A 17,414-nucleotide genomic window follows, 5' to 3' on the forward strand; every position below is an offset into this window, starting at 1 on the left:
ATGAAAAATAAAATCTTTATCATACCAACTTTATTATAGGATTTTAAAAAGTATTTCTATTGTATGTTAATGCTTTATGTAAAAATATTATAATTTAACAAAGCGAAATTAATACTTTGGTTGACATCAATTAAAAATTTGATCATTTAACAACTTTTCACATGTAATTTTTTTCTGAACCAATTTATTTGTTATAACTTGCAAGTGGATCACAAGATACTTTCTGTGCCTAAATTGATATTTTCAAACTTTCAACCTATTAATTATTACAAGATCCATTGATAAACCACCTAATTACCACCAAGCAATTCCACAAACATAAAATCTTATAAATCTCTGTATTAATTGGTCTAGTAAGTTATCTTTTCCACTTAATGATATAAAATATAAAAATAAAATAAAAAATATGAATTGAATATTTAGAGCAACATATTCCTGTTCATTCCACCTAGGAAATGGTAACACTAACACACAATATGAAAACAACAAAGAAAGAACCCATTTTTAAAGTGTAGCAAAGCAGAGAAGTGCCAATTTGAAGTAAAACAGAGAGGAAGGTAGTGTCTTTGTTTTGGCGCTTTCCTTCATTAAAACCCCATAACACTTCTCTCCTTAAATTTTTCTTTTTTAATATTTTTCTTTCTTTCTGGTTTTCATCGCCGTTCTTTGATTAATTCAAACATCTTTCAAACCATTTTCTTTCTTCTTGTTATATTCTGTGGGCTAAAAAGTTTGCTCCTTTGTCCCTATCATCGTCTTCTTCTTCTCCATGATCACAACCAGCATTTGAGTTCGTAGAAAGAAAAGATGGGTTTGTTCGGCAGTTTCTTGGGGATCATTGGTTTTGTATTTGGAATCCCTCTTGGCCTCTTGGTAGGGTTCTTTGTGTTTGTTTACTCAGAAACCAAACAAGTGAAGGTAATCTTTTTCTTTCTGGGTGTTCTGTTGTTGTATCATGGTTATGTTATTCACTTTGATTCAATGCAGATTGAGACGCCTTTTCCGTTTTGAATTTTGGGTGTGGTTCAAAATCTGATATTTGTGTTTTGACTGTTGAATTGCAGGAACCTGTTGTTAGGCCAATCAGTGAATTAGGCCCACATGCATTGCAAGAACTTCTGCCTGAGATTCCTCTTTGGGTGAAGACACCTGATTATGAACGGGTTTGTAATCTTCATAGTTTCTTTTCTTTTTGTTTTTTATTCTGTCTTGTGTCAATGTTACTGTGCCATTGATGTTGCATAGTTCTCTCTTCTATGCAGGTTGATTGGTTAAACAAGTTTTTATTGGATATGTGGCCTTACTTAGACAAGGTACCTCAGAAATTCACTTGCATATTTTTCTTTTACTTTTTCTTTCTGCTATTGAGTGATTCTTCAATAATTCAATGATATTTGGTTTTGATGTGTAGGCAATCTGTGAGATTATTAGAAGCACAACAAAACCGATTTTTGCTGAATACATTGGAAAGTATCAGATTAAAGCAATTGAGTTTGAAGAGTTAACGCTTGGTACTCTTCCCCCAACTATTTGTGGTATGTCTCTTAGCTAAACCATATGACTTTTAATTTTAGTTTTTTGGTTGTAAATAATTTATCCAAAGTTCTGTAGAAAAAATCTAGGATTAGGTATGGTAAGTTGGGATAATTTTTTCACAGAGGATATAACCTCCTTTGGCATGAAATGTATTGGATTATATGAATCCTTTGAAATTTGAAGCACAATGCATTTTCAAAAGAAGTGCACTTGAATAACTTCTTGTGTTGTGATGAGAGGGAAAAGAAAATGTTGAGAAGAAAACCAGAACTATGTTTTTTCAGCTTCTAGACTATGAGTTATTGCAGTATTAATGCACCAATTTGATTCTTTTGTTTGTTGTCGACTGTGCAATTCGGCAGGCATGAAAGTCTTAGAAACAAATGAAAAGGAATTGGTCATGGAACAAGTTATCAAATGGGCTGGAAATCCTAACATAGTGTTGAATTTGCAAGTGTCATCGTTGAATATCACAGTTCAGGTTAGATATATAAGCCTAATTTTTTCTGCAGTTCATTCAACAATGATGCTTTGTTTTCTGGAATCATTCTTTTTTTTTTCCCTAATTTTTCTTCAGTTGGTTGACTTACAAGTATTTGCAATGCCAAGGATAACTTTAAGACCTTTAGTTCCTACATTTCCATGTTTTGCAAAGGTTGTGGTATCTTTGCTGGAGAAGGTAAAAGGAAATTTTGTATTCAAGCTTAGCTATATTGCTTTTCTTTTTCTAATTTTTGGAGTCAGAAGAAATCCCTTCTTATATGATGATATGTAATCATGTTGAATATACAGCCTCATGTGGATTTTGGGATGAAAATATCAGGAGGAGACATCATGGCAATACCTGGTCTTTATAGATTTGTTCAGGTACAACAACCTTACTTATTCTATTCTTTTTAATGATAGATGTTCTTGTTTTTGTTACTTTCTTAAGGTTGTTCATAATCCATTAATTCTATGCACATCAAATCTCTAGTTCCATCAAATGAATTGAACTGTGCTCTTCTAATTGCTGTGGCAGTTTATTATTTAGTCATACTTGAAAGACTAACTACTTTGTTTGCTTACAGGAAACGATTAAAAAACAAGTTGCGAGCCTCTATCTGTGGCCTCAAACACTAGAAATTCCTATTCTTGACGAATCGACGTAAGTTTGTACAAAATCATTTTCCATAGTCTACAAGCTTTATAAGTTTCTTGTCTTGCATTGTTGCAACAAAACCTTCATGGATCATGATTCTACCTTATCATTCTTTTCAGTGGTTAATATGAGCATCTAAAAATGGTTGTTTCTGATGTGTATAGGGTGGCGATAAAGAAGCCGGTGGGAATATTACACGTGAATGTCATTCGGGCGCATAAGCTTCTGAAGATGGATTTGTTGGGAAGTTCTGATCCTTATGTCAAACTAAGCCTCACTGGGGACAAACTTCCAGCAAAGAAAACCACTGTCAAAAGGAAGAATTTGAATCCTGTGTGGAATGAGAAATTCAAGCTTGTTGTAAAGGATCCTCAATCTCAAGTTCTCCAATTACAAGTCTTTGACTGGGACAAGGTTTCCCCTTATCTTTCCTCTAGTCAATTTCTTCTATGACAAGTCAACTATAGTGGCCGACGTGCCATAGTATAATTGGACGATAGTGTAAAATGAAAATTTTCTTACATTGTCAGTATATTCAAATTAAATTGATTTTTTATTTACATTTTGGTTGAACCACAAAAACTCTGAACTAGATCTTTATTCGGGTCCGATTTCCAGGTTGGTGCACATGACAAGCTGGGAATGCAATTAATCCCTCTTAAGATGCTTAAACCTTATGACAACAAAGAATTCACACTTGATTTGCTAAAGGACACAAACATAAATGAAACTCCAAGTAAGAAGCCAAGAGGGCAAATTGTAGTGGACTTGACATTTGTTCCATTCAAAGAAGATAGTAACAAGTTTGGTGGGAACTCAGAAGGGTATGGAAGAAAGGAAAGTGGAATTGATGTGGTATCTGATGATGAGGTGCAAGAAGGAGCAGGTTTGCTTTCAGTTATAATCCAAGAGGCTGAGGAGGTTGAAGGGGAGCATCACAACAACCCTTTTGCAGTCTTGACTTTTAACGGCGAAAAGAGAAAAACTAAGGTATACTTATTTTGTATTAGAGTGTGTTTGGTTTGCGATTATATTGTTTTTATTCTCAATGTTTTTTGTTTCTAAGATTTTCTGAAGGTTAAAAGGAAAGCGTTGAAAGCAATAAGGGTGCATTCGGTTTGTATTTTTATTTTCTGCTTGGATTTTGTGAAGGGAAAAAAGAAAACAAGTGGTGAAAACAGAAAATACGATTTAATTGCTTTCACCGATTTCTTTTTTCTTTACAAAATTCTAAAAATAAAAATACAAATTAAACGCAGCCTAATTTTTTTTTTTTTTGAGTTTTTTTTTTACAAAATTCTAAAAATAAAAAATAAAATTGCAAACCAAACACAATAGTTTTTCAAACGTAGTCCGTGTGTAATTTTGTGGTTTTATTATTTTATATTAAGAAAAGAGAAATGATTTTAATAAACGTGCGCAGGTAATGAAGAAAACTCGTCACCCACGTTGGAATGAAGAGTTCCAATTCATGCTAGAGGAGCCTCCTCTACGTGAGAAGATTCACATTGAAATTATGAGCAAGAGGAAGACCTTTAGTTTTCTCTCGAAGGTGCCATTTCACTTGATAAATGTATATATATTAACATTTTTCATCTTTTTATGATTATGAAATGATTATTTTGTTAATGCAGGAATCACTGGGGCATGTGGAGATTAACCTGAATGATGTAGTGCACAATGGTCGCATTAATGATAGATACCATCTTATAAATTCAAAGAATGGTGAGATACATGTTGATATACGTTGGAAGGTCGTTTGATAAATCAAATCATAAATAATAATATAACAACAATTAAACCAAACTATTGTGGTGTACATTTTGTCATAAATTATCAATTATTTATTTATTTGTTATGCTTGCACGATTTCTAGACCTTTTTTTTTATATTTTTTTATTTTGGTTAACAAAAGGCTCATTAATCATGTGTGGCTACTGGCTAGCTGGCTGAAACGTAACTTGTCAATAACAGAAAACAATATTGACATATTCATACCAAAAATAAAAAATTAAAATCAATTTTGTCATGTATTTTGCTTCAACACGTGGCACTGTCCGCACGGAAAATAAAGATTACGTGATTGACAATTGGCAAAGCTGCGTTATGAAACTTCGACTAAATCACGTGAGAAAAAAATTAGACAATTTTGTATCATATAATATTTAAAGAATTCAACGTGTGTGCTGGTCATTGCCTCATTGGTCAAAAGATAGAAATATTTCTTTTTTTTTTTTCTGATCAGATAAATTGGTCATAAAAAAAAATTTGAAATAAGACCATTTAAATAAAATATTTTTTTATAGAATGAAGGAGAATAATAAATAAATGTATTAATATATTTACAGTTGATTTTGTGCTATTAGAGTTTGTACTTGTTTTTTAAATTATTGACTTTATTTCTGTACTGCTGTCATGTAGAATATTTCGTTAATTATTTAACTTTGACTTTACAGTGGGACTACATTGAAATTAAATGAAATCTTTTAGATTTAAATAGAATATTTTAAATTTAAAAGATCAAAATAGAATTATGTCCAAATATAAAAGACTAATTTAATACTTTACCCTAAAAAATATGTTAAGGTGTATTTCAACTGACCTAAACTAGCTGCAAAGATAAAAATACAATATTTTTTTCAATTTATTTATTTAACAAGTACCATGTGTATATATAACGAAATGGTTGAATTTTGTCATTGTCATTAAAGATTTAAGTACAATTGACAATATATTCAGCATCATAGAAATTATATATTACAGAATAAAATATATGAATTAGGTATATATGATTTCTTGTGCAGTAATAAATGAGTTCAGCATTAACTCTGCCCAACCAGGACTCTTAATGCATGTTCATAAAATGAATAAATGAACATTTATATTTATGAAAGATGAAAATACTGACATATGTATTCATATTAGATAGAAACTGAACTTATATCCACGTAAGATATTTTTCGTGTGACAAAAGTACTCTACGTGGCACTCTAACTTTTCAAAGATAGAATACTTTTGTCACACAGAGAGTATCTTACGTGGATACAAGTTTAGTTTCGATTTAGTGTGGATACATATGTCAGTATTTTCATCTTTTATAGATATAAATGGTCATTTATTCTTCATAAAATATATACATACGACGAACGAGTTGAGATTTGAGTTAAGGTTTTTCTTCTTTTTTTTTCTCACAAATATCTAATGCCATTAAACTAATAATTTAATTTACTCATAATATATAATTTGATATTATAAAATGTGAAAAGGTTAAATATTATATTTGATTGAAAACAAATTTATTTTCTACAACTATTATATATTTCTAATGGAAAAGTCTAGAGCCAGCAACTTTATTAAATTCTGCCCAATATGTAATCAGCAAAGAAAAATGAGCTATTTGATGAAATTTCACATCAATCTCACACCATTAAAACCATCATTGATGGCTATTTGATGGTTACAAATCACAAAAGTTGCTGGCTCCCTAGCATTCCTCGTTACTAATTATACAACTAAATTATATATATGTCACTTTCTCATTACAATTGAAATGAAATCTTTCTCTTTAAAATTAAAGAGTTCTCCCCTAATTTCTCTCATTTTTTCTATCTCTCTCATTCTTTCACTCACTCTATCTCTTTTATATATTTCTCTCATTCTTTCACTCATTTTATCTCTCTTATATATCATTATCAATGACTAATTATAAATTTGACAATCAAAATATATAACATGGTATTCTCTAATTACATTTAAATTAAATTAAAATAAAAATATTAAAATTAAAATATAAAAATTAAAATATAACTATATTATATTTATAATTTAATAACTAAAATGTGTCAATGTGTCATATGACACTCTCTTATTAAAATTTAAAAACAATATTTACCTCCAAAATTCGTAAACGTCCTTCTTACATTCTCTTATCTACCTCTCTTTTTTTATTTCTCTTTATCCTTCCTACTCTATATATAATTTATAATTTATATTTTATATTAGTAATTTGACAAATCAAAATGTATCACCAGATATTTTTTTACTACAATTAAAATAAAATTATTCCTTCCAAAATTAACAAACTCTCTCTCTCATTTTTCTTCTTTGTCTTTCTCTCTATTTTCTCTCATTTTCTATTTTTCTCCATCTTTCTGTTCTACAAAAAATAAAATTAACAACATAATATAATTTAAATAAAAATATTATTATATGATATTTTTTATTTAATTTTAAATTTTTACTGCTTATCTTTCTAATCTATATTTTTACTTCTTTTTTTTTCAAATAGTTATTACATATAATTTAGAGAAATATAATTTAGAGAAATACTAATGTTGTGATTAAAACTTGGAATCAAGATTTAATTGTTTTAAAAAAAATAAATTTGAGTTAATTTTATAATTATCATTATAATTTTTTTATGCTAATATCTAATTATAGTTTTACATACACAAAGAAAAAAATATTATTTTTAAATAACAAATATAAAAATTAATTATTTATATTTGTGAAATAGACTTAACACCTAATCAAATATAAAAGTATACATATTATATTTTTTTTAATTTTTTAATTTTAGATAATGAATATTAAAATTAATTATTAGTAAAAAAAATAAACTCTTTCATATAAAAATAATAACTAAAAATCTTATTATTTGATTTTTTTATCTATGAAGACCCTAATCTTCTTAGCCAATGAAAATTGTTGTGCCTTACGACCTTTTTGGTAAAAGTAGTTTAATGTTATAAATTTTTTGTGCCATAATTTATAATATCATGACCGACATAATTTTAAAAGATTTATATTCTCATAATGTTATTACGGGTAAGAAAAATTCAAATCAAAAGATTTTTTTTCTACGATATCCTCCAGCCTGATATGCTAAGGACTAATTCGTCGCGAATCGGAGCTCCAAAACATAGATATGGGCCTGCAGAGCAACCAGTTCGTTCAAGAAAAACGATGTGGCCTTATCTTTGGTTTTGAACTGGGCTAAAGCCCAAAAGAGATATTATTACCTACGCCTAGGGATACTTGACACCATGTTTAGGCCCACATATCACCATTTCCCTGATGGGATTCCTTTACTCTCTTTCTTTTCAATTTAATTTTCACCCTCAAAAGTCAAACCAAAAAAAGAAAACTTTTTTCCATGCTTTTCTTTTCCTTGTTCCGAGAGACGATATGGACACCAGGTTGATGACAATTGACAACAAACAAAAAAGTCAAAAGATTCAAAGATGGCTACACTACACTTTTCTATTAAATTGACATAGGATAAATTTTTGGTAACAATTAAAACCAACCAATAATCAACAGAATCAATTGATATATATAGTATCCTCCCGCCTCTCTAAACTCTAATATTGATCCCATCATATGTATTAACTGTAATAAAAATGGAAAAAAGAAATGAAAATTAATTAAAAAAAAAAAAGAGCTTAGATATACAAAATCTAAATATTTAAATCTATATTTTGGTGTGAAAACTTATAATTATATAAGGAGTTGAATGTATATGAATATGATGTACTAAACTATTTCTAGTACTATTCAGACCTTTTTCCTTGGCAAATTAAAAGCTTTGATTGAAAACTCAGTCCTTTTGGGTTGTGCAAGTGCAACAGTTATACCAACCACTCTTCAAAAAAAAAATTTTCTCTTTAATTTCCACATTTTGCTGAGTGTGTGTGTTGTTGGGGTCTAGGGCGTCCTTAATTATGCCAATCAATTAACAAAGGGTCCTCAAATATTAACAAAACAATAATAATAATAATATGCATGCATGGTACATCAAAAAAGAAAAGGGGGGAAAAATCAACTTTGGAGAATCAAAAGAAACTCCCCAATGAGACTTTCTCTGTGCAAAGATTTGCATGAACCTTCTTCTCATGTAAATTTGTCAGGGTATTTGCATGATAGTGTTTTTAAGGTACAGCTATGCAGAAAAAAAAAAAAGAAAAAGAAAAAGATCAAGATAGCTTAGCTAGCACACACTAAACTACTAAAGCATGTAAATAAATAATATATAATTATATATACGTATAAATAAATAAATAAATAAGAGTTGGATTTCTTAGCACAATCTGGGACAATGATTTTGAACAATGTGGACCCCACAGAATGTATGGATTAAGTTTGACTTCTTGATTATCAAAACATGTGACATCATAATTAACAAAAACTAACATGGGTTGGTTAGTTCTCCTCTTACGCTATGTTTGGTTTTAAAAAAAATAAGAAAAAAAAATTTATTTAGATGTCAAAAAAAATGGAAAAAAAAAAACTTTTTATGTGAATTTTACCAAAAAAATTTTCTATCTATTATAAGTAAGAAAACAAAAAAAAAATATCTTTTATGTATTTATGATGTTACCCATAGTTATATTATTATTAATAATTATCAATATAAATTTAATTTTAATAATTTTAATATATTATTGTAATAAAAATTTATATTTAAACATTATATATGTATTACATAAATAATTTAAATCATATATGTAAAATTATAATATTTTATAATATTTATAAAATATACATAAATAAAAATATTTATATTTTATTTTATTATAAAAATATTAATATAATTTTATATCATTATGATTGTTTTTATTTTTTTATCTAAACAAAAAAAATTCTCTTTATTTTTTTTATTTATTTTCTCTTCATTCAAATACACATAAATAACTTCACTTTTTCTTTTATTTTTTCTTCTCTCATTTTTTTTTAATTTTTTTGTCCATTTTTTTTATATCCAAACAAAGCCTTAGGGAGATCTGCATGGTTGCAACCCTTTTTTTTCATATATTTGCATACTTGGATACACAAAAGAAAAATAAAGTAGCTTAGTAATAATAATTATCACTTATACTTGTAATAATACCTCAACTTTATGGAGAAAATGAAAAAGAAACCTAGTGCTTGAGCTTTATGCATATATATATACTCCAATCACACAGTCTCATCAAACCATTGATAAGAAAATTAATTAATGTGATTCTTTGGAACACTTAGCTTGCTTAAACTAAATTATCTCAAAATTTGTTTCCATTCGGGATGGATAAGCAATGAGCCTTGGGAAGCTCTCTCTCTTAAATTAATGTATGTACTTTAAGTGCTTCGAATATGCTTTGTTAGTTTAATTAGTTGGGATTAAATAATTAATTGTAGTTTGTCTACTATAGTGATAAAAGAGACATGGACATATAGCAAATTAGGGTTTACAGAAATCAAATAATAAATCTTTGAAACATATCTCACAAAAATCCTAAACTATAAATTATAAATTTACAATAACATAATATTATTAAAATAAAAATTCAGATGCAGTTAATTTCATGTGAGTTAATAACTGAAAATCATTAAATGACAATTTAATCAAATTTATTAAACCATTTAATAATTCTTAACTAACTTTACATAAAGTTAACTGTACTTAAGTTTTTATCTATCTATTATTAATGTATTTTATATATGTAGAATAAAAAGATAAGTATATAGTAGCATATGCTAATTGCTAGCTTGAAGAAGCATTAGAAAAAGTGGGAGGCAGCATGAGAGGAGAGGTTCCCTTTCTCGTTGACTTAGCCCATAAAGTCTGGCAAATTTGAAGGTAGTTTAAAGGGAATCCAATCCTCCTCCCCACAAAAAGGGGGAGTTATTTGATGAGGGATTCTCTATTGAATGGTTCTCCACTACTCATTCATATATGTATCTCTCATACACACACACAAACATACGCTCTCTCTATCTCTATCTTCAATGTATGTGTGTTGTGATGAGGCATGTGTGCCCTCAAAAGGAGGAGAGTGATATTGAAAAGTAGTCACTTTCTTCGTTGCTTATTGATGTTTTCTTGTGGGGGAGAGGAATATATCATTTTTTTTGCATACTAGAAAGCTAGGGAGTTTTTTTTAAATATTTTTTTAAGAGTTTTATACTTTTTAATTTTAATATATTGAATGCATTGATCAAATTTAAAGTTCTTTATCTTTTTAAGTAAATATGTTTACTTTACATATTTTAATGAGTGTTAACATTTTATTGAAAACAACCCTGCTACATTACTAATAGCATTTCTGCTAACTTCTGCGAATAATGCTAACTTCTGCGAATTCTTGTTTATAACAGTATTTTATGGAAGTGTCTTTGTGGATGTGTCCAATAAAAATATCTTTTTTATAACTATGTCTAATGAAAGTATCTTTATAAATATATTTTTTAGATGTATCTCTTTATACATGTGTTTAAAATATAATAATTAATTATTATTGATAATTAGTTAACAGATAATATATTAATATCCTATACTTTTTCAAATATATATTTCGTTTGGGAGGTTCGTCAAGGACAAAATATTTTAGTAGGTGTAGTTCAAAAAATTTAAACAAATAAAAATACGTTAAAAGAGCACTCTACCAACAAATATATTTTGCATAAATGTTTTTCTCTCGTATGAAATAACGTTTGGCCTCTCCAACAATTGAATTTTCTCTCCCCAAAAAAAATTTCATCCACTGTGTATTACACTAGTGAGATCCACTATGTAAAATACCATTTTTTTTTACCTCTATATAAAACATAAAAAGCGAACAAATTTTTATTTTATTTAATATTTTATCTTTAAAAGTGACCTTTTGGGGGGAGTAGATTAAAGTAAATGGGAATAGGGCATACCACTCAAAAGCAATGTATAGCTTAAGTATCATTTTGGTGTTCCTATTCCAATCTCATTATGTGGATGCTCTTTGATTTGATTAGGCTTAGTGCATGAAAAGTGGTTGTCATGGAGATTCTTTATTGGAAGACCAATGCATAGAGGAGTGCTAGCCAGTGTAAGAACCCTTTGATTCCCCCCCTCAATATATAGACCAATTAGGGATATGTCAAATGGGAACAAGAATAGTTCCATATTCTTCAAAAAAGCAATACAAATAAGGTGGTTGTTATAATAATGCCTAAAAAATAGTATCTAACTTATTAAAAAATATTAAAAATTAATATTTAATTTTAAAAATATAAAAATAAATAATTTGTAAATATTTAAAATTTATTATAAAAAATAAATTAGACAAAAATTACACACTAAATTAATATACTATAGAATTCACCTAATAATCCAACTATCCATGTTTCTAATAAAAAAGGCCACTAGCCATGGATGTGTTATGTTATCTATCTACTATTCAATATAATAATAATGCACCAAATTTCAAAAGGAACCTAATTTCTTAATGCATGATGGCCACAAATCCATTGCAATAATCCACACAAGCATATATTCTCTAGAATTTTCCACTCCTCTGAAAAATCAACTTTTCTTTCTTTTTTATAATAGTGAAAATTAAAAACATGAAATAAAGTTTCTTTACCCCATTAATGGTTGGTACCCTTTGCCTTATTATATTCCTTTTTTCTCCTTAGCTAGGTTATGCCGTTATATTAGATTATTAGGACTTCTCATCTTGCTTGAGTACTATATTCCATTGACGCCACATAACTTAGTAGCTTTTTCCCCTTTAATTTTTTCTTTTCTCAAATTATATATATTAATTATTTGGTGAGATTAATTATATTTTGTTATATCAATAATTAAATGACTCCTAATATCAGTCAATTATCTTTTGTATATATATAATTCAAGCATAAGTATAATAGAAAAATTAAGATTAAATGACATGACAACAAATAATTGATAATAATTACACTAAAATACATCTAAATAAAATATTTTCTTGATCATAAAACGTGTTAGCAAATTATATAGTGTGTAACTATATATAGCTAGCAAAAGATTAACGCAATTTGAGTCAAGGTAAATGTTGATATTGATTATTATTATTATTATTATTATTATTATTATTATTGGTGTACCAAACATCTTCCTGATATTTTGCATGGGAGTTTTTCTAGAAAATCATGTGACATGTTATTTTGCTCTTCAGATTTGGAAGGTTTGTATAAAATTCGATTCAATCCAAGTTTTTGATGCGTGACATTTCAAGGCTCTAGATTTTGACTATTCGATTCAAATTTTGAGGTCTGTGTGGTTCATTGACCGAGATTATGTTCGTCATCATAAAATATAAAAATAATGGTTGTGTACGACGGTTGTTTTCTGTCCTAGATTTATTAGTTGATAATGTTAAATATTTGATATATACAACTATTTTTTGTCCAATCTTTGAATAGATAGTTAGATTCATCCAATCATAGACAAGTGTACGCTTTTTAATTTTCATATTGGACCGGGGCTGGGGTATCACAGGGATATGGGGGTGGCTGGTGTGTAACCAGGTTGTGTGACAGGAGGAGTGGGACTCGGACCCTCCGAGTTCAAGCAACAAAACGCACGGTCCGAGTCCAGTGCATGGTGATGAAGCTGGTGAGGGACTCGGACCCTCCGAGTTGGCCTGCGTCACGGACCGTCCGATTCCGGTCTGGGTAGTCGCACGGTCCGAGTCCAGTGCTGCAGTGTACACGCGGCGCTTCCCCCTTGAGTCCCTATTCGGTGGGCATCACACACTCAGTAAAGGAGAACCCTGCTCCCTTACCATCCGAATCCCTCCTTCACTCTCACCAACCTTTCTCCCCCAAAACCTTCATCTTCATTTCTCTGAAAGCTTGCATGGTGGAGGAGCATCATTGATGGGGAAAAAATTAAAAATTAAAGATGTTGATCGATCTGAGCTTCATATTATTCACTATCTCAGTGATCCTGATTATGTAAGTATTTTTTGAATTTCTTTTGAATTTTTTTAATTTTTTTATAGTTATAGTTATTAAAAAATAGAATTTCAATATTATGATTGTTGTTAGGATACACATTTGAAGAATATAAATAGAATGATTAGGACTGATTTGTTAGTATTAGTTAGATTATTTTAAATTATGTTGAACAGATTAATAATTATGTTTATGATGATTAAAATTTATTTTATGATTATATTATTGTTGTTAGTTAGACATGCATTTGAAAAACATAAATAGAATGATTATGACTTGTTTAAATTTATTTTACAGATTAATAATTATATAAATCATGATTAGAAAATTTGTTATGATTATGTAGTTGTTAGAGATTTATGTAGTTGAAGAATATAAATAGATAGAATGGTTATGACTAATTTTAAAATATTTGTTAGGTTGTATTTAAATATTTTTTTAAGTATTATTAACTATAAATATCATGATAAGAAAATTTGTTATGGTTATGTTGTTGTTCTTCTTTAGTTTTGTGTTTTTGGCTGTAGTAGTAAGTAGAACATAATGTAAATTTTTAATAAATTTATTTAATTGTAGTATAATTATTATTTGTAAGCCAATGGTATTTGAATGAATGTGTTTTTAAGAAATTAAGTGTAACTGTTATCGATTTTGCATAGATGTTATTATTATTGTGGTGAAGTGTTAATGCTGAGTTGATTAGAAAGGTTTTTTTAATTAAGCCATGTTAGATATTTCTTTATGGGAAAATTTAAATAATTTTAAATGTAGTAATTATTATTAGCAAGTTAATTATTAGCGTTGTTAGAATATGAATGATGGCATATATAGATTTATTCAAATTTTTGTATTGTATTGCAGGGGAAAATATTTTTAACAAAAGTGTAATTAATTAATTAATGTTCGATATTATTGTGGATGTTGTAAATATTGTTGAGATTTATGATTAGGAATATATGTATTTGTAATGAGTTTCATTAGCAATTCTTAATAATTTGATTAGTAATTTGTTATGTTTTTTTGTAGAAATCAAGAATGTTGACATGTAACCATCCACTTCCTCCGGATCGGTACAACGAAAGGGTGGAGGATCATCTGCGAATTACCGGGTTCTATCATGCATCTCAGATTGGGATAGTGCAGTGTCAGAAAGCATTGGTAAATGCTCTAATTGAACGTTGGCACCCAGAGACACATACGTTCCACCTTCCCATTGGTGAATGTGCTGTGACACTTGAAGATGTAGCTATGATTCTTGGTCTTCCCACAGATGGTCTTCCGGTCACAGGGATGACAATGAGCAGTTATGAAGCGTTGGAGGCGGAGTGTTTGCTTCAATTTGGAGTTGCACCGCGTATGTCTGACTGTAGATCTAGTTGCATAAAACTTACCTGGCTGCGTGATTTAAAAGAAAATTTACAGTTGATTGATGATATCAGTATACAGAGGTATGTGAGGTGCCATATTATGTTGTTGATCGGGACGATCTTGTTTGGGGATAAGTCTGGGGCAGGAGTGCATTGGAAATTTCTACCCTTGCTACGTGATTTTGGTAGTATTGGTCAGTATAGTTGGGGAGCGGCATGCCTGGCACATCTCTACAGGGCATTATGCCGTGCATCCCGTTTTAACTGCAAGGAAATAGATGGTCCACTAACACTTCTACTCTGTTGGGCTTGGATCAGGATGCCATACCTATCGCCGCTACCTAGGGAACCTCGAAGTTTTCCACTAGCAAACAGGTAATAATTTGTTAGAATGTACCCGTATGTTGATATTTATGATTCATTTAATGGTAGCTGAGGTAATTGAATATATCATAATAGGTGGCGGAACTGGGAGCGTGGTGACCGACGATTTAGATACTTGAAGTTAGCTCACTTTAGGAAGTCATTTGATGAACTTCAGGAAGGACATGTATGTTTCAATGAAAGTAGTATTAGTTTTATGTTTAGGGTCTAAGACATAAGTATACAGCATTGTCTTTGTAATTGGCTTTGTGGACTGTTATGTTGAGGTTCCTTTATTTTTTCCAGTTTGTTTGGGTTGCTTATGCTGTGGATCGGGTGGATCCGAACATCATTCCTCCTGAAATCTACATGCAGTCGGTGGTTTGGAGTGCTACAGTTCCGTTGGTATCATTTGAATGTGTCGAGTGGCATGCTACCGATAGATTTAGGCGACATTTTGGTTTGGTTCAGGGACTACCTAGTCAGGAGCGGAATCTAGAGAAGGCGCATGGAGAAACCCTGAAGGGGCCCAAGAATCTTAATTGGGCCACGGAAGCGAGTCATTCAAAATGGGTGATGCATTGGTCAAACAGGTATAACTACATTCTATCTGAGCTTCCGATGCCTTCACATGATCTACTAGATAGATACATGCATTGGTACCGATCAAAATATGGGAACCACTTGAACATGTCAAATCTTGTGGGTCAAGATAATGATGAAGGTGATCAGGATATGGAGGAAGGTGATCAGGATTTGGATGAGGATAATCAGGATACCGATGAGGGTAGTCAGGATATGGATGCTGACAATGAAGTAGAAGAGCCACATTCGCCGCATATATTACCTCCAACACCGATTCCAGAAGAACAACCTCAGTCCTCAAGCCATTATGTACCTCAGACACAGTTCCCCCCATCAGTTCCAATCAGTCAACAATATTGGGGTACCTCACAATTTGAAACAGGAGAAGGAGGTTCCTTTAGCCAGTTGCTTGGGTTGATGTCTGCAGATCCTGGACTACCACAGTATGGCCAACAGCCTGACTTCATGGCTGGTAGGTATTCATTGGATGCTAGGTATCCGGGCCATACATCATCGGTTGCTTCTGGGGGGTTTGTGTCGGTTGACTCTAGTAGGAGTAATGACGGACGCGGAGCTTTTTTTAGTCAGAATCCTAACCGTGTATCCATGGGACTCATTGAAGAAGATGCTAACACACCCGAGAGGGAGACAGATGCGTATCTAGTAGATGACCCGGATGACGAGGAGGATCATGATGACGATGAAATAGAGGAGTTTGACGAGGATGAAGAATCTCGTAATGATGGTATTATGTTTTGTATTCTACTTTACATGTTCCATTACTTTTTTATTTTATGTTCATAACTGGCATCTATTTTTTACTTTTAGTAAATCTTATCTGGTTTATGTCTTGCTGTGATTACCTGCTGCGCATAATTTACATATTTTTTACAATTTCTATACAGGTCATGCACGCACTCCGGATGAAACCTCCAAAGGTTATAATCTGAGGATTGATCCACCACGTCGCAGTGCTAGTCGCTACACTCCATCTGTCTTCAAAAAGGCGGCCAAGAAATGCAAGAATTTAGTCAAGGATGTGAAGTGGGCCATGAGAAAGTAGTTGCCTTGTAACTTATTTATTTAAGTAGTAATCAGGTGGACCATGTTGATCATTATGTAGTATGTTTTGAGTATGTACGCACTACATTTATGTTGTATGTTTAGAGTATGTACGCACTACATTTATGTTGTATGTTTAGAGTATTTGTGCACTACGGACACTATTCAGGTATTGCTAACCTTTAGTACGCAGTAAGGTACAGGTGCTGTATATGTACCCATTATTGTTGTTCAGTCATACAAGCAGATTGGACCGGAACCTGCCGGTTCATTTATACATTCAGATTGCACCGAAAAGGCCGGTTCAATCATAAAATCAGATTGCACAGGCCAGGCCGGTTCATTACGAAAAACAGATTGAACCGGACCGACCGGTTCAGTTATACAATCAGAGTGAACCGGACCGGTCGGTTCATTCATAAAATCAGCTTGAACCGGACAGGCCGTTTCATTCATAAAATCAGATTGCACCGGACCGGACGGTTCATTTCGAATAATAGATTGAACCGGACCGGCCGGTTCATGTATACAACCCAATTGGACCGGACCGGCCGGTTCATTTATACAATCAGATTGCATCGAAAAGGCCAATTCATTCAAAAAATCAGATTGAAGCGGACCGGCCGGTT

The 17,414-nt window shown here is 30.9% G+C and overlaps 2 protein-coding genes across 3 annotated transcripts; both read left to right on the forward strand.

The window, feature by feature from the left end:
- The first annotated feature begins 312 nt into the window (after positions 1 to 312).
- Positions 313 to 4,546, forward strand: LOC112779220 (synaptotagmin-3). Of its 2 annotated transcripts, XM_025823471.3 has the most exons (13): positions 313 to 557; positions 784 to 918; positions 1,065 to 1,163; positions 1,263 to 1,313; positions 1,412 to 1,535; positions 1,899 to 2,017; positions 2,114 to 2,215; positions 2,329 to 2,403; positions 2,607 to 2,683; positions 2,842 to 3,091; positions 3,296 to 3,667; positions 4,101 to 4,229; positions 4,312 to 4,546. In XM_025823471.3, the coding sequence occupies exons 2-13, from the start codon at positions 808 to 810 to the stop codon at positions 4,438 to 4,440; spliced, it is 1,638 nt and encodes a 545-aa protein (XP_025679256.1). In that variant the 5' UTR covers positions 313 to 557; positions 784 to 807; the 3' UTR covers positions 4,441 to 4,546. The 2 variants fall into 2 exon arrangements, with proteins under 2 accessions (XP_025679256.1, XP_025679255.1); XM_025823470.2 differs by lacking the exon at positions 313 to 557 and having other exon boundaries at positions 618 to 918.
- An 8,256-nt stretch (positions 4,547 to 12,802) lies between these two features.
- Positions 12,803 to 16,940, forward strand: LOC112775073 (serine/threonine-protein phosphatase 7 long form homolog). Its single transcript, XM_025818542.2, has 5 exons — positions 12,803 to 13,408; positions 14,435 to 15,150; positions 15,235 to 15,325; positions 15,445 to 16,468; positions 16,629 to 16,940. Exons 1-5 carry the CDS (start codon positions 13,331 to 13,333, stop codon positions 16,784 to 16,786), a joined length of 2,067 nt encoding a protein of 688 aa, XP_025674327.1. The 5' UTR covers positions 12,803 to 13,330; the 3' UTR covers positions 16,787 to 16,940.
- The last annotated feature ends 474 nt before the right edge of the window (positions 16,941 to 17,414 follow it).

Source organism: Arachis hypogaea, chromosome 19, assembly GCF_003086295.3.
Source record: "Arachis hypogaea cultivar Tifrunner chromosome 19, arahy.Tifrunner.gnm2.J5K5, whole genome shotgun sequence".
Lineage (NCBI taxonomy): Eukaryota > Viridiplantae > Streptophyta > Magnoliopsida > Fabales > Fabaceae > Arachis > Arachis hypogaea.